General features: G+C 44.9%; 2 protein-coding genes across 4 annotated transcripts in view; both read right to left on the bottom strand.

Annotated features, from left to right (window-relative positions):
* NDUFV3 (NADH:ubiquinone oxidoreductase subunit V3) overlaps positions 1–15807 on the bottom strand; it is a 29066-nt gene extending 13259 nt beyond the window's left edge. The window contains exons 1-2 of the mRNA XM_015409791.1: positions 15690–15807; positions 6245–6338 (exon numbers count right to left, since the gene is read on the bottom strand). Of these exons, the coding sequence (XP_015265277.1) occupies positions 6245–6338; positions 15690–15737 (142 nt within the window). The 5' untranslated portion in view covers positions 15738–15807. The remainder of the gene's footprint in view (positions 1–6244; positions 6339–15689) is intronic.
* A 2535-nt stretch (positions 15808–18342) lies between these two features.
* The window catches only part of LOC107109223 (E3 ubiquitin-protein ligase Topors-like), a 6276-nt gene continuing 2977 nt past the window's right edge, over positions 18343–21641 (bottom strand). For 2 of the 3 annotated variants that reach the window (XM_015409792.1, XM_015409794.1), the window contains exons 3-4: positions 20991–21083; positions 18343–19451 (exon numbers count right to left, since the gene is read on the bottom strand). In XM_015409792.1, the coding sequence (XP_015265278.1) occupies positions 19314–19451; positions 20991–21083 (231 nt within the window). In that variant the 3' untranslated portion in view covers positions 18343–19313. The remainder of the gene's footprint in view (positions 19452–20990; positions 21084–21641) is intronic. The other variant, XM_015409793.1, reaches the window with a different exon arrangement.

Genomic DNA, 21641 nt, shown 5'->3' with positions numbered 1-21641 from the left:
CTAGATAGGCTGGAACAGTGGGCTGAAACAAATTTCAATAGAGATAAGTGCAAAGTCCTACACTTAGGTACAAAAAATCAAAGGCACAGATATAGAATGGGAGGGACTTGGCTTGACAGCAGCACATGTGAAAGGGATCTAGGTGTTCTGGTTGATCACAAGCTAAACATGAGCCTGCAGTGCGATGTGACTGCGAAGAAAGCTAATGCAATCTTAGGATTCATTAACAGAAGCATTGTGTCCAGATCACGGGAGGTGGTAGTTCCGCTCTATTCTGCTATGGTCAGGCCTCACCTGGAGTACTGTAGTCCAGTTTTGGGCACCACGTTTTAGGAAGGATGTTGACAAGCTCGAGTGTGTCCAGAAGAGGGCAACCAGGATGGTGAGAGGGTTGGAATCCAAGTCTTATGAGGAAAGGCTGAAAGAGTTGGGTATATTTAGCCTGGGAAAGAGAAGGCTTAGAGGGGACATGATTGCAGTCTTCAAGTATTTGAAGGGCTGTCATGTAGAAGATGCAGTTCTATTCTCTCTTGCCCTGGATTGCGAGACTAGATCTGGAAATTACAAGGGTGGAAATCTGGGTGGAAATTACAAGGGAGTCGTTACCGGCTAAATATCAGGAGAAACTTCCTAACTGTAAGAGTAGTTGAGCAGTAAAACAGACTGCCTCAGGAGGTGGTGGATGCTCCTTCCCATTTTCAAGCAGAGGCTGGACGACCATCTTTCGGGTATGTTGTAGGGCTATCTTTCAGCTATGCTCCTGCAGAGTGCAGGGGGTTGGACTAGATGACCTGCAAGGCCCCTTCCAACTCTAACATTCTATGATTCTTCTGGTCCTTCCCTTTTTTGATGTCTGAAGGCTATTCAGACAAGATTTTGTTTAAAAAATAGTACCTGTTAAAATAGTACACAAGGCTGGATCCAAAGCTTCTGTTCTAAAACTAATGGACCCTTACACTGGTAAAAAAATGGAAATTTTGGATCCAACCGATACTGTATAATAATTAATTCTGGAAAAGTAGGCAAGAAAGGGGATTAGTAGTGTAAATGGCATGCATCCGATTTTGCATCTACAACTCATTAGGATATTAACAAAATATTAACAAATGGGTCAAGACCATAGATTGTAGAAAAACACGTTGAAGAGAGAAAATACAGCAGTTGCAGGATCTAACAATACGAGGCTACCAGAAACAAAAACAGGCCAGTGTTGCACATGGTGACATTTGTATGGAAGCAGCTCACTTTATTTTACAGCACATAAAGTAGAGCCGCTCTCTTTCAAAACTTCTATTCTGTCAAACAGAGTCAAGTTAAGGTATCTGAATTCACACAAACTACCAGGCAGCAAAGTGATTTTAACAATGTCAGGCCTTGACAAAACTACTTCAGACCTAGGAGCCAGACTCTTTTTCAGCAGTTCAAACATCCCTAGAACCTACCTTGTACTGCATTGTAAGAGTTGTTTGAAAGCACTGATTTGTGTGAGTTGTTTATTTTCATCCCTGGGAGAATGGATTGCTTGGGCAGAGCAGAGACACTAGGCTTGCCAACCCTAACCCTAAACCCCCGCCCCAGAGGCCCGTTCCCCACCGCTGGTGGATCGGGCCTTGGGGGGAACCCCACCCCGACGTGCACATCACCCAGAAGTGACGTGACCACGCCGGGGGCAGGGCCACGGTTATCCGAGGGAAAACTCTATGTTTTTCCCTCGGATGGTCGTGGCCCCGCCCCAGCGTGCCCAGCGTCGTCACGTCACTTCCGGGTGACGTGCGTGCGGTGTGCACGCACTTTGCACACACGCACTCAAGCCACCAGCCGGGAGTCCCCCACTGTGGCAAGAAAACGACTTGGCAACCCTAAGAGACACAGTACCCAGTGCTCCAACCAGCAGTTCATAGGACCCAGTTAGGCTTCTCTCTATTTTGTACGTAATCTTTTTTATAAACATGAGGTTAATAATCTTTGTTAATAAGAAGCTGCAATATGCAATTCTATGCATGCTTAAAATAGAAGGCTTTGCCCTGTAAATGTACTCTTGCCTGAATTCATTATCTGACATTCCCTGTTCTCCAAGTGCTGGGCTCCAAAGCCTGAACATATCCCACTCTGGAGATGTTGTAGCTGTCTGGGTCTTGCTGACATTGCAGTTAATTAAATACATCTAGGCAAAAGTTCACCCTAGCAAAAGTTCATGATATCACCATATGGGGGGGCTGGCCTAGTACAGTCTGGATTGATGCCTCCATTGGTTCCTATAGACTGGAAAGAGTATAAAAATGTGGCTTTGGGCTTTGTTCTGGCCTGTTTGGCCAACACCCCAACAGTGTGTGTAAGGGTCTTGGTCCTGCCGTCCAGGAATGTTCCTTGTGCTTTCTAAAAGTGTACACTGTATCAGGTATTGAGACTTTTATATGCTATTAAGTACTGAGTATTACTTGTGTATGGTTTTAAAGAATAAACAGTTTGAGTTTTAAGCTATTGTTCTCTCTGGTCCTTTTCCTCTGGAGGCCTAAGTTCTCTAGCCTGTCTCCATCAATCCATTGAAAAGAACCCCACGGGGTTTGGGATATTCCCCCACATAAGGATCATACAACTTGTTTGGGTACTGTCCCAACCAAAGAAATTAGCTCTCTAAAAAGCAAATGTTCTATATTTTTGTGCACAAACTTCCTACTGTTATGTTTGATTAAAGAAGGCAAATGCCAAACTATTATTATTGCACATAAATGCACACAGTGCTTTGTAGCATAAAATTCAGCAGAAAAACTTAGGTTATCTGCCCCAAGGAGGTTACAATCTAAATTTACACAATAGGAAAGGCAACAAAGAAACGAATAGAAGGACAGCTGGAATAAATAGAAATTCACACACAAAACACCCAGTAAAATCTGAGCAACCTCATGATCCCATTAGGATTTTACATTCCTTAAAACTTGGGCTCATTTTCATCTTGCTTTGTATAACAATACCATATAACACATCATATAACAAAAGGACCTCAAGCACATCTTCAGAAATATGAAGACTTGAACAGAAAAAAGGAAGTCCATAGAAAAGTGATTTCAGGTTTCAGTGTGTGCATGAGAGAAACTTAAAAATTTTTATTCAAGAACAAAATCCAAAGCCATGTGATCTCTTTTATTAAGATCAACCAAAATAACACAAGCTGCATGTTATAAGGGGATCTCAAAACTCTCAGGATTGGAACACTTTCCCTATGAGGAAAGGTTAAGGCGCTTAGGGCTCTTTAGCTTGGAGAAATGACGACTGAGGGGAGACATGATTGAGGTTTATAAGATTATGCATGGGAAAGAGCAGGTAGAGAAAGAGGTACTTTTCTCCCTTTCTCACAATACAAGAACTCGTGGGCACTCTATGAAATTGCTGAGCGGTCGGGTTAGAATGGATAAAAGGAAGTACTTCTTCACCCAAAGAGTGATTAACACATGGAATTCACTGCCACAGGAGGTGGCGGTGGCTACAAGCATGGACGGCTTCAAAAGGGAATTAGATAAGCATGTGGAGCAGAGGTCCATCAGTGGCTATTAAGCTTGTCAAGTCCCCCTGGGGGGGGGGGAACCCCCCGCCCCAGAGGCCCGTTCCCCGCCGCTAGCGGATCAGGCCCCGGGGGGAGCCCCACCCCAACGTGCGTGTCACCCGGAAGTGACGCGACCACGCCGGGCATGCTGGGGGCGGGGCCACGGTCATCCGAGGGAAAACTCTATGGTTTTCCCTCGGATGGTTGTGGCCCCACCCCCAGAGTGCCTGACGTCGTCATGTCACTTCCGAGTAACGTGCGCACACGCTCCAAACGCCAGCCGGGAGTCCCTCGCTGCGGCGCAACACCCGACTTGGCAACCCTAGTGGCTATTAGCCACAAGGTATAGATAGGGGCTCTGGGGCAAGTGATGCTCTGTCTGGTGCTAGGTGGGGTCAACAGTGGGAGTGCTTCTAATGTCCTGGCCCCACTGGTGGACCTCCTGATGGCACCTGGTATTTCTGGCCACTGTGTGACACAGAGTGTTGGACTGGACTGGATGGGCCTTTGGCCTGATCCAACATTGGCGTCTCTTATGTTCTTAAATCCTAAAGCTTCGCGGCATCTTGTGTAGAATGCCAAACTGACCTCATTATTATTAAAAGAGGAGGAGGAGGAGATTGGATTTATACCCCGCCCTTCACTTGGAGTCTCAAAGCGGCTTACAAATTCCTTTCCCTTCCCCTCCCCACAACAGACACCCTGTGAGGATAAAGTATTAGCATGGTCACAGAACTTAAAGTACCAGATTACTCCTTTGCTAGAAACAAATGTTTTAAAAAGGCAGGTCCTCTAACTGGAAATATAAAAACCGACAGCTGATCAAATGACTTAATGTGTCAAACAGAACAGCTTACTTTAAAGAGGACATTGTTCTCTCTACATTCTGCTATTTGTGTTGGTCTTATTTTTATTCTACACTTCCTCCAAGGATCTCAGGGTGGCATATATTTTTCTCCCTTCCTCAACATTATCCTCAAAATGAGTCTGTGAAGGTTAGACTGAAAGAGAGTGGCTCAAAGGCTCCCAATAAGCTTCTTGGGGAAAATATTTGAAGCTGCGTCTCCCCTGTCCTAGTCAAACGTGACTTTTTCTTCTCTTACACATACACACTCTCTCTCCCCCTCCTTACCCCTTTGTCTGCTTCTCCCCTGCTGCCTGTGGGCATCTTTAGAAATCTGACACTGCATGGTGGGCAAAGCCACAAAATGGCTACCACAAAATCTCTGTCACAGGAGGGTGAGCCAGCCACAAAATGGCTGATCCAGCTTTCCATCAATCACACAGTGAAGATCCTAGTGCTCTGGTGGTCGGGGTGCCAAAGCAACATTTTAAAAATCTGTACAGCCAATCAATTCTCCAGTAGTCAATCAGAAGCCTTGCTGGCCAAAAGCCATACCTGGCCCTGCCCACTTTTTAAAAACGCTTGGCAGGCACCAGGAAAGGTGGTGGCAGGCACCAGGAAAGGTGGTGGCAGGCACCATGATGCCCATGGGCACCACACTGGTGGCCCCTGCACTATACTGAGTGTGCTGTCTACTTTCCAGGTGGGCACTGCTCTTTTAAGCAGGGTGCCAGACCCAGCGCTTTTTGACATTCATGGAAAATGGCTTGATTGAGCAGCTGCAGGCCAACCACTGTGGCAGGGCTTTGGAAAGCTTGACAGCTGGCTCACTGGACGGCTACACTGCTGCCTCTTACATAGGGTTCTGCATTCGAAGGGGTTGGAGCTAGCAATACCCTTTGCCAGCTCTCTTGTCCCCAGCAGTCCTTTCTGACTGCAGGAAAAGGGAGAGGGCAATTTCTCCCTCCACGAGTCTCCTGACCCAGATGACTACCACCAGAAATAACATGTTACCTTTTGCACATGATATCGCTAACTTTGGAGAAAAACAAAAACTGCTGAGGGACAACAAGACCCTCTACCATATGATAGATTTTTGGAGGTAATATTGTGAGATGTAAATGGTGGTGGTGGAAAGTGCTATCAAGTCAGAGCTGACTTAGGGTGACCTTGTGGGGTTTTCAAGGCAAGAGACATTCAGAGGTGGTTTTGCCATGGCCTGCCTCTGCGTCACTGCCCAGGAATTCCTTGGTGGTCTCCCATCCAAACACTACCCAGGGCCGACCCTGCTTAGCTTCCAAAGTCTGACGACATATACTTTAAAAAGCCTCCCATCCACATCTGAGTATAACATTACTGTGAGGAAATTCAAATGCATTCCTTGTAGTTCCCTTAGATCTCTTTGTTAAACTTGTCTTTAAATTCCAAAATCTTACAGGACCATGTGCGTTAAAGGTACACTCTGATGTCTACAGCATTCAGACTCCATGGTTGGTATTCCTACATTCACACTTTACTGGAGTTTTGGCTAATTGATCAGATAAAATATAATTCGTGTTACAACTTTAATATTTTCATCTTATAGTTATAAGTTATCTTAGAAGAATAATTTTAAAACAAATTTTGGTACTTTACCATGAATAACCTATGATACAGAGTTCTTTATAAATAATTTTAAAGGTTTATTAAAACATATGAAATGCCATCTCAGCAATTACGTGCAACGTTGAAGGTTTTAACCTTTACATTCTATAATTCATAAAACCAGCAAAACCTCATATATGAGTAATGATTCAGCACATTTATGAGGAGAATCTACTTATAACCTGCAGGAACAAGCAACAAAAAGAGTCTCTTACTTTTCGTTGAGCCTTTTTCAGAGTCCCCTGGTTTGGTGCACACAGAAACAGTGGAAGGGAGACTTCGAAGACTCCATGCTTGCAGTTTTAAAATCTACAAGAAACCAGGAAAGGTGCTTAAGGGTTTTTAAAAATCTTATACTGTGATAGCCACATCCACAGAACAGGGCCACACGAAGACTAAAGAGATTTTCCTACACACTCGGGGGACTCCCCAGATGTACAGAAAAATATGACTTTAAAAAAGTGGGAGATTTAAATTTCACCCCAAAATAAAAAAAGGTACCTGATGGGATCCAAGAGATCAAGAGCTGCGCTGGGCCTGGCAGTGGGGGAGCCCAAGAACCACAGCAGATGGGGGGATTTGATTCCTCCTCCTGTGACTGCCACCACCCCCCCCCAAGCCAGCAGCCTACTGTTGGCCTGCTGGAAGGTAGGTGGGAAGAGCAGCAAGGGTGGGGGGATGAATGGGAAGGGTGGGGGGAAGTGGAGGGCCAAGGATATGGGGGCAGGTGAGAAGACAGCAAGGGGGTTTGGGGAGGGGCCTCGGCAGCCATTTTTCCCCAAGTGGGATTGATCTCTGACATCTGGGGATCAGTTGTAATTCTGGGAGATCCCCAGGGCTGACCTGGAGGTTGGCAACTCTGTGTCAGCTAGCTGCCATGTTTCACTTGTGTTCATTCTTTCCTGACTGTGGTGCGAGTGCGCATGCTTGCTTGCTTTGCTTGTTTGCTGTAAACAGTGATTGGGAGGTGCTCATGAGACTATGCGAACTGGTGCTGCCAGACTGAGTTATCTGACTAACCTTGAGGAGGAGGGAGGGCTTGCGTTCCACTGCTGGTGTGAATATTTCTGTTCTCATGGTGCCAAGGGTGGGGAGTAGACAGGGAAAGCAGCAAGAGTAGTGGGTGAGTAGAATGCCAAGGGTGGTGGAGGATAGGTGGGGAGACCTGCAAAGGTGAAGGTGAATGAAGTGCCAGGGGTGGGTGGTAGGTGGGGGGGGCAGCATGGGTTGGGTAGACTGATTGAGAAAAGAGGGGCAAAAAAGATGGGGGGTAGATTGACATGACAGATAAGGGGAATGGGAGAAAGGGGGAAATAAGGAAGGGAGGTTATCAGAGAAGGGTAAGTAGATTGACAGAAGACATCAGGAGGCAAAAGAGATGGGGGTAGGTTGACAGATAAGGGGAGGGGGAGAAAGAGGAGGAAGATTGTAGAGAAGGAGGAAGAGGGAAGGAGTAGCTTCCAGACACTGCTGCCACAGCATTTTAGGCGAGTGGTTGGGCTGGACTTGTGGGGGGGCAGATGAGATTCCCCCGTGAGTTTCGTGGGGCCCCACTTGTACTTCATAAAAAGCACAGTGTAGACTATGATAGTTAAAAATCAGAGGAAGGAGCAGTAAAGGTTACAAAAACATACCATTTAGAAGTTCCTTTCACAGTAATCTGAACAAAAGAATTTGAAATATCTAATTCTCAACATGGTTCTATCTGTGAGTTCTTAAAACTGGAAACTAGAGCCATGAACAGAGAAGACAGATCTTTCTACAAAACTTTCTACTCGCATTTTAGGCAAGTGGTTGGGCTGGACTTGTGGGGGGGGGCAGATGAGATTCCCCCGTGAGTTTCGTGGGGCCCCACTTGTACTTCATAAAAAGCACAGTGTATACTATGATAATTAAAAATCAGAGGAACAAGCATCAAAGGTTAAAAAACATACCATTCAGAAGTTCCTTTCACAGTAAACTGAACAAAAGAATTTGAAATATCTAATTCTCAACATGGTCCTATCTGTGAGTTCTTAAAACTGGAAACTAGAGCCATGAACAGAGAAGACAGATCTTTCTACAAAACTTTCTTTTGTTGTTGTTCAGTCGCACAGTCGAGTCCGACTCTTCGCGACCCCATGGACGAACTCTCGCCAGGCCTTCCGGTCTTCCGCCGTCCTCTGAAGTTGGCTCAACTTCATGTTCGTTGCATCGATGACACTGTCTAACCATCTCATCCTTTGCCGTCCCCGACTTCTTTGACCTTCAATCTTTCCCAGCATCAGGGTCTTTTCCAGTGAGTGCTCCCTTCTCATTTGGTGGCCAAAGTATTTGAGCTTCAGTTTCATTATCTGGCCTTCCAGGGAACAGTCAGGGTTGATTTCTTTTAGGATTGACTGATTTGTTCTTCTTGCAGTCCAAGGGACTCTCAAGAGTCTTCTCCAGCACCATAGTTCAAAAGAATCTATTCTTCGGCGCTCGGCCTTCCTTATAGTCCAGCTCTCGCAGCCATACATGACTACTGGGAATACCATTGCTTTGACCATGCGGACTTTTGTTGGCAGGGTGATGTCTCTACTTTTTATCATGCTGTTTAGGTTCGCCATCGCTTTCCTCCCAAGGAGCAGGCGTCTTTTAATTTCATGGCTGCAGTCACAGTCTGCGGTGATCTGGGATCCCAGGAACGTGAAGTCTGTCACTACTTCCACGACTTCCCCTTCTATTTGCCAAGGAGTGATGGGGCCGGATGCCATGATCTTAGTTTTTTTGATGTTGAGCTTCAAGCCCACTTTTGCGCTCTCCTCTTTTACTCTGAGCAAGAGGCTCTTTAGATCCTTTTCACTTTCAGCCATTAGAGTGGTATCATCTGCATATCTGAGGTTGTTGATCTTTTCCCCAGCAATCTTAATTCCCGCTTGTGATTCATCCAGGCCAGCATTTCGCATGATGTACTCTGCATATATATTAAATAAGCAAGGTGACAGTATACATCCTTGTCGTACTCCTTTTCCTATGCTGAACCAATCAGTTGTTCCGTATCCGGTTCTAACTGTCGCTTCTTGGCCCTTATACAGGTTTCTCAAGAGACATGTGAGGTGGTCTGGTACTCCCATCTCTTTAAGGACCTGCCATAGTTTGTTGTGATCCACACAGTCAAAGGCTTTAGCATAGTCAATGAAGCAGAAGTAGATATTTTTCTGGTACTCTCTTGCTTTCTCCATAATCCAGCGAATGTTGGCAATATGATCTCTCGTTCCTCTACCTCTTCGAAACCCAGCTTGTACTTCTGGTAGTTCTCTATCCACGTACTGTTGAAGCCTAGCTTGTAGGATCTTGAGCATGACCTTGCTAGCGTGTGATATGAGTGCAATTGTGCGATAGTTTGAACATTCCTTGGCATTGCCCTTCTTTGGGATTGGAATGTATACTGATCTTTTCCAATCCTGTGGCCACTGTTGCGTTTTCCAAATTTGCTGGCAAATGGAGTGCAGAACTTTAACAGCATCATCTTCTAAGACTTTGAATAGCTCAGCTGGAATACCATCACCTCCACTAGCTTTGTTGTTAGTAATGCTTTCTAAGGCCCATTTAACTTCACATTCCAGGATGTCTGGCTCAAGGTCAGTGATTATACCGTCGTGTTTGTCAAGGACATTGAGGTCTTTCTTGTATAGTTCTTCTGTGTATTCTTGCCATCTTTTCCTAATCTCTTCTGCTTCTGTTAGGTCCCTACCGTTTTTGTCCTTTATCATGGCCAGCTTTGCATGGAACGCTCCCTTGATTTCTCCAATTTTCTTGAAGAGATCTCTAGTCCTTCCCATTCTATTGTTTTCTTCTATTACTTTGCACTGTTCATTCAGGAAGGCCTCCTTATCTCTCCTTGCTGTTCTCTGGAAATCTGCGTTCAGTTGGGTAAATCTTTCCTTTTCGCCTTTGCCTTTCGCTTTCCTTCTTTCCTCTGCTATTTGTAAAGCCTCATCAGAAAGCCATTTTGCTTTCTTGCATTTCTTTTTCTTTGGTATGGTGGTGATTGCTGCCTCCTGTACGATGTCACGAACCTCTGTCCATAGTTCTTCAGGCACTCTATCTATCAAATCCAGACCCTTGAATCTATTCTTCACCTCTACTGTATATTCATCAGGGATGTGATCTAGGTCAAACCTGAATGGCCTCATGGTTTTCCCGATTTTCTTCAGTTTAAGTCTGAATTTTGCAATGAGTAGCTCATGATCTGAACCACAGTCAGCTCCAGGTCTTGTTTTTACTGACTGGATAGAGCTTCTCCATCTTTGACTGCAAATTATATAGTCAATCTGATTTCGGTGTTGCCCATCTGGTGATGTCCATGTGTAGAGTCGCCTCTTAGGTTGTTGGAAAAGGGTGTTCGCTATGACCAGTGTGTTCTCTTGACAAAACTCTGTTAACCTTTGCCCTGCTTCATTTTGCTTTCCAAGGCCAAACTTGTCTGTTATTCCAGTTACCTTTTCACTTCCTACTTTAGCATTCCAGTCCCCTATGATGATGAGGACATCATTTTTTGGTGTTAGTTCTAGGAGGTGTTGTAGGTCTTCATAGAACCGGTCCACTTCAGCCTCTTCTGCATCAGTGGTTGGGGCATAGACTTGGATTACTGTGATGTTGAATGGTTTGCCTTGGAATCGGACAGAAATCATTCTGTCATTTTTGAGATTGTATCCCAGTACTGCCTTTTGCACTCTCTTGTTGACTATAAAGGCCACACCATTTTTTCTACGAGATTCCTGGCCACAGTAGTAGATATAATGGTCTTCTGAGTTAAATTTGCCCATTCCTGTCCACTTTAGTTCACTGATTCCTAGGATATCGATGTTCAGTCTTGCCATCTCATTTTTGACCACGTCAAGCTTACCTTGATTCATAGATCTTACATTCCAGGTTCCTATGTAGTATTGTCCTTTGCAGCATCGGACTTTCCTTTCACCATCAGACACATCCACAACTGAGCGTCCTTTCGGCTTTGGCCCAGCCGTTTCACTCTTACTGGGGTTACTTGTACTTGCCCTCTGCTCTTCCTCAGTAGCATATTGGACACCTTCCGACCTGAGGGGCTCATCTTCCGGCGTCATATCTTTTAGCCTTTTGATACTGTCCATGGGGTTTTCTTGGCAAAAATACTGGAGTGGGTTGCCATTTCCTTCTCCAGGTGGATCACGCTTGGTCTGAGTTCTCTGCTGTGGCCTGTCCGTCTTGGGTGGCTCTTCACGGCATAGCCCACAGCTTCATTGAACTGCGCAAGCCCCCTCGCCACGACAAGGCAGTGATCCATGGCCAAAACTTTCTACTGTCCTACTAAAAGTCATAGGCTAGCAGAAAAATCTGACATCTAAAAGAATAACTCCAAATAATAGAAGTCTGTAAATTTGAGAGGAATGCCCTCTCAGTGTCCATGATGGGTGATTGCTAGGCAACCACAACAATATTGCCAGTCTTCAAACTTTAGTTCCTGATAGTAAAGGGGGGGGGGAGCACATTCAGGGCTATTTCAGCCTCCTAGTCCACCCATGCTCCCTTTCCTCTTGCCCTAGAGGGAGCACTCATCAGGGCCAAGGCCAACATCAACCACCATCAACCACCAGGTGCAGTGGCAGCTATCAGGTGACTTTAAGCCATACAACTCACCTGCACCCAGCAGCAGCCTCTACACAATTTGCAAGATTTGGCCAAGTCTGAAAACAACTATCATATAAATAACCTGAATGACTTCGTACTGCATTACCTTTGTAACTTGGCCAGACTTTTCCAAGGGAGAGGCTGCTAGGAGGAGGGAAGGATGGAAAGCTGAGAGCCAGTGGTTAGAATGACAGATTAGGATCTGGGAAACCAAGGCTCAAATCCCTATTCTGCCGCAGAAGCTTGCTGTATGATCTTGGGGCAGCCACCCTCTCTCAGTCTAATCTTCCTCACAGGGTTGAGGTTAAAATGGAGGACAGTGATATAAGCTGCTCTGGGTCCCACTAAGATGAAAGATAGGGTATAAATGAAGCAAATAAATAATGAACTTGAAGACTGAGGGAACAGATAAAAGAACAATTGGTTGGTGAGTGGGAAGGAGAGCAGGAAATAGGGGAAACAGATATGGGGCTGTCAGGAGAAGAAAAGAAGGACATAGTGCAGGGAAGGAGATGGGAAAATTAAATGTCCCCACATAGCTCCTTGTGGGTTCCACACTTATAGCTTCATTGTTCAATGCTTATAACCAAAGTGATGCTAAAATGTGATGCCAGCAACTAAGTTCCCACCCACCCACTACACAGAACTAGCTGGTAATCAAAAGCAAAGGGATATGCTAATGGTAATGAAAGAATAATGTATGAGGTGACCACAGTTGAGAAAACACATCCTTCTTCTCACCTAATAGCAGCTCTGATGCATGAAGCAGGACATCCAGGATAGTCATCAGATCCTTTACTTGTTCTATATAGTCAACTATACACTATTTGTGACTAATGTGTAACCTAAAGGCCACTTGAAATAATTTTTTTTAAAAAATGTGTGTCTCAGTGACCATGTAACTTTAGAGACAAATGTAGAGAAAAGTAGAATGCTTTATAACATGGGTGACCAAACTGCGGCTCGGGAGCCACATGCGGCTCTTCCACGCATATTGTGTGGCTCCCAGCAGGGCAGCTGGGGAAGTGAAGGGGAGGCATTCCCCACCACCACCACCAGTCTTCCCTTCCCTAGCCAGTGTTCTCCTCCCTGGGTAGGCTTGAGGGGGGGAGCAGAGAAAGAAAGCAATTTTAACTTTAAATGCGTTCTCAAAGCCCCCCCCCCAGCCGGCTTGGAGAAAGCATTTGTCTCTTTAAATATCATTATCAATATCTGTTTTTACCCCTTTTGTTTTTATTTCTGGCAGTCTTAATGTTCACGTTAATATAAAGCAAATTTGCATATATTCCAATCAAAAATCTGATACAAACTAGCACTTTATATTTGTATATTCTATAATTATACTCATACTGTATCGTCCTGATTTTATTCAACTCTTGTTTTAATTGTTTTACATCTCTATGTTAGCCGATCTGAGCCTGCCTTGGCAGGGAGGGCAGGATATAAATTAAACAAACAAATAAATAAAGACATGTGTGTAAGAACATAAGAGACGCCAATGTTGGATCAGGCCAAAGGCCCATCCAGTCCAACACTCTGTATCACACAGTGGTCAGAAATACCAGGTGCCATCAGGAGGTCCACCAGTGGGGCCAGGACATTAGAAGCCCTCCCACTGTTGACCCCCCCAAGCACCAAGATGACAGAGCATCACTTGCCCCAGAGTCCCTTGTGGCTAATAGCCACTGATGGACCTCTGCTCCATATGCTTATCTAATTCCCTTTTGAAGCTGTCCAATGCTTGCAGCCGCCACCACTTCCTGTGGCAGTGAATTCCAAGTGTTAATCACTCTTTGGGTGAAGAAGTGTAATATGTGTTCATATCTTGCAGCTCTCAGCCATCTGATGTTTCTTCTATGTGGCTCTTATGTTAAGCAAGTTCGGCCACCCCTGCTTTATAATATCTGCAACACTGTTTATGTCCTTTTTCCAGAGCACCAGATTTCATAAGATTATAACTTAATGGTTGGTTATGTGTGTGTTTCTAAAACTATGAAAGTTCCAACATGAAAAAAAGATCACATGTTTGAAGGCGAAGAAGCCTCTACACATGCTCAGAATTCTTTTATTACTTCACATACCCCATATCATCCTGAAAATCAATGCCGGTATCAAGGCTGCATCCTGTGGGAAATCGGGCTAATTTTGAATCAAGACAATTTTTCTCTTGTTCAAGGTAAATTTCATAGTTTTAGAACAAAAGCAAGCTACTTTCAGTCTTGAATTAAAAAACCCCACCTACAATTCCCATAGTCAACCAAAGTGCTTTATAAGGGTGAATACTGATGATCTGCTAACAACTTTATTAAGGATTATGGAACAACCTCCCCAAGGAGGTGGGCTGACTCCCTCCCTTTAGGAGGCAGCTGAAGATAGCTTTTACACATAACAGCATTTAATTCTTTTCCGTTCTTCTGCCTACTAGCAGTTTTAAATTGTTGATTTCAAACTGGTGTTTTAAATGTATTTTATAGCATTTTGTTGCCATTGGCACTGCAAGCTGCTTTAAGTTCCTGTAAAGTAGAAGGGTGGCTAATAAATTTTTGAAATGAATACATAAATAAAATAATCCACATTAGATTACCCAGAGTATACATACTTAAGAATATAAAAATGGATTACATTGCCCTTTATGTAATTCAACATTGTTATTATTTTTTTGCTTGTATGGGTTTATTTTGCAAAAATCCACACAACTGTTAGACATCCCCTTCTTTTTTGAGCCTACAGGCAACTCTGGAATTTGAGACAGATGGTGATTGCCATTCCAAAACAGCTGCATTTTAAGGCAGAGCCAAAGAGAATACCTCCCTCCTAACACCTCCTGGGAAGGAGGAAGGCCTAAGGGGGAAATGGAATTTACCAGTCATCCTGATCCTCCAGTGGAGAACACTTTCATCTGAATGAGGGCAGCCAGTAACAAGCCCTGACTTATAATGACACCATCCACATTTTGAAAAGCTTGGCAGGCAACCATGATATCTTTGTGTACCATGTTGGAGAATCTGGAATTAGGCAATTAACACAACACTGGGCATAGACTCCTAACTGCCTAATGTCCACTCTAATTGGCTTCCATACAGGGACAGGTTTTTGTCGTTTCTCTCTTGCAGGTTCAGCTACTGATACACCACACTGACAACAGGGCTTCCATATGGTAGATTTCCCTGCGGCTCCCTGCCCCTCAGCCATGGCCACCACACCCTCCCTGGGCCATTAGTTTTTTTCACTTTTTTATATATCAGCAATTGAGTACAATTGTAATGACATAACATTATAACAAGTAACATTCTCTCTGAATTTCATTTTTAAAAATGCAAATCTCCAGTCTCTTCCATTTCAGAGATATGCCTTTCCCATTACATCTTCACAATGAAAGGGCTTGGAGACTTTTAAAAAGCTGAGAATTCACAGAACCTATTAAACTTTTGCATCATAAATCCCACAGCCTAAGGGCACATTCCAAACCTTTATTTACTTTCTTGCTAAAACTCTAAGCAGATTATGCAATTTAAAATAATGCAGTAGCAGCAGTGTAATACAGCCAGCCAACAATACAATCAAACTGCAATACAAAAATGAGAGAATGATGTACTTAAAACAGCATTATACAACGACCAAAGCAATGAAACCTACCTAAAATTTCACAGATACTAATCTATAACCGTATTTCCTCCATACGATTGCCGGTCATCTGAAGTTCCTACCCTGAAATGTAGCGCCAAGGGGCAATGCCGAGCAGATAAGCGTGTGCAGCCTGGCGAGACCCTGACGGTACCTGATGAGGACAGAGGACTAGTCAAGACAGGGGAAGAGCCTGGCTGCACAAACACAAAATGCGCCAGACCCAAGAGAGTAGGGAAAACTCTCACCCGGAAAAGTTACTTCTTTCCTTCAGGCCTGGAGAAAGAAACTAAAGCTTTGGGTCAGCCTCTGAATTTGACAAGTCTAAATCACTGGCACTTACATAAACCACTGGAAACGCGAGTAGTCCAGAGACACAGTAACACAGCCCGCCCCGTCAGTTACCTTGAACGCCGCATCACGGCCACAGCCAAAGAGAAAAGAAGACGCCATGTTGGTGCCCCACCAAAACTTGTCCCCGCTACAACTTGCTAGCAAAAGCAAAAAGGCCCCGCCCCGCTCATTTGAGGCTCCACTCAAGAAAGACAAGCCGGTGCCCATGGGCGAGGTTTAAAGTAGAAACTCCGCCCAGGTTCCTCGCTGCATCCAATGAGCACGCGGTTGGAGCTTAGAAGCGGAGACAGCGGCGGCACCAGAGAGAGAATTTGAAAGGCTAAGGAAGCGAGGAAGGGTCTTGTTTTGGTTGGGATAGACAAGCGGGAAAGTGAGATAATGAAAGGAGAGAGTGGTGACACCCACGATTGGGCCGTATGTCCTGAGTACGACATCTGCTTTGCATGCAAAAGCTCCCAGGTTCAGTACTTGGTATCTCCAGTGACAAGGATCAGGCGATGTGAGAAAGGGACCTGAGCAGTGTTCCCTCTAAACTGAGTTAGTGTGAGCTAGCTCAGTTTTTTAGCCTCCAGCTCACATGTTTTTGTCTTAGCTCGGGAAGGGTGGCTCCAAAGCAAACTAATTTATGCAGCCGCCAAATCCCTGGCTCACAACTTTAATGCCAGTAGCTCACAAAGTAGAATTTTTACTCACAAGACTCCACAGCTTAGAGGGAGCATTGGACCAGAGCTTCTGGCAAACCAGTCAGTCAGAGGAGACAATGCCAACCTTGATAGACTGATGGTGTGTCTCAGTATAAGGCACCTTAATGTGATCTAGCATCACCGATTGCCCATAGGGAATACGAGTGCCCATAGAGAATAATGGAGAGGAGGCTTGCTCAAAGGGGATAGTGCAGTACATCATTGCCAATGGAGAATCCATGATGGCCCATAGGGAATAATGGAGAGGTTGCTTGCCCATAGGGGATAATGGAGTACATCATTGCCAATAGAGAATCCATAATGCCAATAGGGAATCCATGACTGCCCGTAAGGAATAATGGAGAGGACACTTGCCCATAGGGGATAATGGAGTACATAATTGCCAATAGAGAATCCATGATTGCTCATAGGGACATAATTGCCAACAGAGAATCCATGATTGCCCATAAATAATATTGCCCAAAGGTCATTCCGCCTCCCCCAGCTTTCGTTAGGGGCTCTTTAAAAAGTTATGGCTGCCGCCGCTGTCGTGCACTCCTAGGGGCAAATTCCACCTCTCACGTATGATGTCTGAGCGGCAACACACGACAGAGGTCATTCTGGCTCTAGCAGCTCTCTTTAGGGGCTCTTTAAAAAGTTATGGCCGCCGCCGCAGTTGGCAGCAGCCACGGGAGGGGGCGCATGCAAAATTCCACCACTCACAAGACATCACACACGAGAGGTCATTACAGCTCGAGCAGCTCTCCTTGGGGGCTCTTTAAAAAGATATGGCCGCTGCCGCTCTCCGGTGCAGCTGCAACAGTCGCGGCGGGGGGGAGGGGGCACAAAAGGTTCCCCCGCTTCTCTGAGCTTCAGGGTGGTAGCCTTGGACTGCTAGTACCAAATTCCACCTCTCGCATGTGATGTCCGAGCAACAACACACGCGAGAGGTCATTCCGGCTCCAGCAGCTCTCCTTGGGGGCTCTTTAAAAAAGATATGGCCACCGCTGCTCTCCGGGGCACCTGCAACGGCCACGGCGGGGGGGGGGGCGCAAAATGTTCCCTAGGGTGGTGGCCTTGGACTCCTAGTAGAAAATTCCACCTCTTGTGTGGTGTCCGAGTGGCAACGCTCGGACATCACACGCGAGAGGTCATTCCGGCTCCAGCAACTCTCCCTGGGGGCTCTTTAAAAAGATATAGCCACCGCCGCTCTCCGGTGCAGCTGCAACGGCCGCGGAGAGGGGGCGCAAAACGTTCCCCCACCTCTCTGAGCTTCGGGGTGGTGGCCTTGGACTACTAGTGGCAAATTCCACCTCTCGCGTGTGATGTCCAAGGAAAGAGAAGGGTGTTCACGCATAAAGTTCTTTCGGTCTTTAAAGCACCACTAGACTCCTGGAGCTTTTTTCGGGGGCAGCATCTACATGCGGCTTTTATATCTGAGGTTCAATGCACATCTGCCTCGTGCAGAGCCACAAGTGGGTTGTAGCCCCTGAAAGCTTCGACTGGGATAAAATTGTTTCCGCTTTTACAGTGCGACAAAACTCCTTGAGTCTCTGACATTTTATAAACTGAGTCGGAGGGGGGGGATGGCTCTTTATTTGAGGACGTTAATGGCGGCGGCGAGATTGACGTCACTGCCAGGGGCTGGATTTTGGAGGAAATGTGCCTATAGTAATACGTGTGGGTTGTGTGAAGATTGCTGGGGAAAACATCAACAACCTCAGATATGCAGACGATACCACTCTAATGGCAGAAAGTGAAGAGGACCTTAAGAGCAGTGTCCCTGACCAATTTTCATTTCCCTGACTTTCCAGAAAGTGGCAACCCTGCATGTGAAATATGCCATAAGCAAGTGAATAGAGCCAAAACGGAAGAGATGAAAGCAGTACACTTCAGTTTACATACTATGTTATGACACGTTTAATCCCTTAAAATGAGTTTAATGGTAACTGTAATCAAACTTAGTCACACATTTATTTAGGAAATTTTGATAAGCATATACCTTTACTGCAGCAGGTAAAACAAGATACTCAGTAAGGAGGGAAAATACTTCAAAATCCCATTAGGTCGCTTGACTTGAGGGTTGGGGGGGTTTAGATATGAAACTTTGGCTGTAGATCACAGTATAAATCCCAGAAGTAGTTATATCGTAGTTGCTCATTTCAACATTGACCAGTTTTTAATCTAGTTATTAATATGCAATCCCAAATCCTACGTTATTGCTAGAAATTGAATGACTCCTGTGTTTGTGCCAGTAAATGTTATATGCCGGCTAGCTTGATCTCAGAAGTTGTGCAGGGTTGGCCCCTGGATAGTACTGGATGAGAGAAGAAAATCCAGGGTCGCTGTGCAGAGGCCGCTGATGGCAAACCATCTGTCTGTCTCTTGCCTTGAAAACCCCATGGGAGTTGCCATAAATGGGTTACAACTTGACACACTTCCACCACCACCAAATGTTATATGACCATAATTTCCAGCTAATCTTCTATAAACATTGTTTTAATATTTAAAACACACTGATCCTGCTTTTCAGAAAAATACTCAAGGCAGTTTACAAATAGTGATTTTTATAATAAAATTACAAAAGAGTATGTCATTTTAAAACATGAAATGAGTGGGTGACCTGTTCAAGTCAACAGCATTCAATGTTGCCACTTAAACAACCAAAACAGACGCACAAAATTGGTGAAGGTTGTTCATAGTGGGTTTTTTCAGGATGGATGGTGTCTGATCCTTCCGAACTGTGCCAGCATAATCCTCAGTGAAGCATATGCGACTGGAAATCTTTATATACATAGTCCTTTGCTGGTATAAAATTTGAAGTATTTCTCTTGACCAGAGTGAGTAAATCACACATTTGTATAAGGTCTTCTATTCTGCTTGCAAAGTCTTGGCATGTTTTCTTAAATCTCTGGACTCTGATTCTGTTTCAGTGTATTAGTATCCATGAGGGTAGGAGTACTTTTAAAGTGTCTGAACTTCTGCATAGTTTTTAGAGGTCTCCTTGCTTTAGTGTCTCACAAAAATTGTGGGTTTGTGTGGGGTAGTCGTCTTTCAGCTGCCACTGGGCTGCCAGTCGTGTTGCATAAATGACGTATCCCCATGAGAGCAGTACAGTAGTGAGAAGAATCTGTTACAAGAAGATAGTATTAACAATCAGTTTACATTCACTTAATTTACGATGTGGCTTCTAAGCAGTCATGGAAATGCAGTTTTACAAAGATGTTGAAAACTAGCACATTACCCAAGGTTCACCACGGAACCACCTTGAAATTAACAGGCATGCATAAAGACAAGCAGCCCAGTCCTAAGTTTACTTGGAAGAATTGTTTCTTTGATCTTCAATGCACTGCAAATGTTTGAAATTGCTCCTGTACAGAGTTTAGTCTAGTGGCAAGAACTGCAGTATGCTTAATAAGCCACTTTTTCTCTGTTCATTCTGACTGAGGTAAGGCTTAGAATACACAAAGTGACCATATGCTATAGTGAATCATGGGACGTACTAAAACTAAGGACAGCGATTGCCCATAGGGAATACATGAGTGCCCATAGAGAATAATGGAGAGTAGGCTTGCCCAGAGGGGATAGTGCAGTACATAATTGCCAATAGAGAATCCATGACTACCCATAGGGAATAATGGAAAGGATGCTTGCCAATAGGGGATAATGGAGTATATAATTGCCAATAAAGAATCCATGATTGCCCATAGGGAATAATGGAGAGTAGGCTTGCCCAAGGCGACAGTTCGTACATAATTGCGAACAGAGAATCCATGATTGCCAATAGAGAATCCATGACTGACCATAGGGAATAATGGAGAGCAGAGCACACCTGACCATAGGGTATAATGGAGTCCACGCTTCCCACAATGAATGAGACCACATGTGGACGTGGGGAATAATGGAAAGCACGCTTGCCCATAGGGAATAATGGAAAGAGCAACAAGAAAGAGCAACCCTGCATCTGAACACACACACCCCAAACCCTGCTTTTCCCAACCAATCTACTAGGCAGATTTGGAGCGTGAGATGCACATTCAACGCGGACCTTGCAGGTATACTCTTCTGTATCTCAGCAAGATGCCCATAAGGTAAGAAACAATTTGCCATAATAATGCAGGGCAGTGAAAGCTGGACAGAATCAAACGCTGCTGCTTCCTTGCAAGCACCCCACCCACCAGGAAAGCGAAGGTACCCCTCTCTCAATGGCAACCCAAAGGACTCACTTCCAGAAAAGAGGAGCTCCTTCTGGGTCAAAAGAGAACACACACCCTCTTCCAATGCTGCCCCACAGAGTAAGCATGATTAACCATAGCACCCCTTGCCCTGTGATGATCCCCAGGGGCCATCACAATAGTCTGGGTATCACCTCTCATTCCCCAAAAGAAAAAGACGTCTTTTGGCTTTTGGAATCTGGAGAGTTAAGGCTTTCTTCTTTGCCCAGGAGACCGGTAGAAAGCAGCAATACCACCATGGGAATACGCAGATTGGCCAGGGACAGTCCAGCCTCCCAGGCTCAAGAAGGTAGCCGTACTCATTCTACAGGACACCTTGAAGTGTTCATGGAAACGCAAGTGAAGGGTGGGAAGAGAGCTACCACAGAAGATGGGAGTGGTATGGCTAGGCTCCACAGACCTGTCTGTCAGAAATGGTGCCTTAATGTACTTACCAACAGGTGATATTTGACATAGTACTGGCTAAGCCAAAAAGGGATAAGTATCCGAAAGAAAATAAATGTCCCAGCATGGTATGTTTTGAACACCTAGAAATAAATTGCTCTTATTAGTTGTCTAAACTTTCAATAGACACAACACAAGCTATTCTCGTGGACATCAGCAGGAGGCTTGTTAACTAAAATGGTTTTACACAGTTTTTGCAGGCTCTCACTTGATGCGTATTCAGCATCAGGACTACTTTGTCCCAAATGGTCTCCACAAACAGCAGGCATCTTTCAAAAAGGAGAAGGGGGCATTGGGGAGGGGTATTTGGTTTTAGCCTGTAATGTTTTAATAGTTTCTTGTGAGTCACCTTGAAGAAAAGTGAGGTACAAAAGTTTTAATAAATAAATAGAAACCAAAGCTACAAGATGCTTCTTCCTCTGGCCCTGCCACAACGGAAACATTGAAACTCCGGGGGTGGGGATGGGGGAGGGGACGACTGCAAAGCATTCTGCACCACTGCAAAATGCTGTAGAAAATGGGGAGGAAGGAACCCAGTAGTCTAATTCATTCTCCAAACACAGGCCACTCCAGTTGTGTTCACAGCAATATGTCGCCATGGATTCCCTGCCCTGTGTAACTACAAGTATGTCCCAGAATAC

The sequence above is a fragment of the Gekko japonicus genome, unplaced genomic scaffold (genome assembly GCF_001447785.1).
Source record: "Gekko japonicus isolate JY-2015 unplaced genomic scaffold, Gekko_japonicus_V1.1 scaffold4, whole genome shotgun sequence".
In the NCBI taxonomy this organism is placed as follows: domain Eukaryota; kingdom Metazoa; phylum Chordata; class Lepidosauria; order Squamata; family Gekkonidae; genus Gekko; species Gekko japonicus.
Note: the sequence above shows the minus strand (reverse complement) of the source record. Positions and strands in the feature narration are given on the sequence as shown.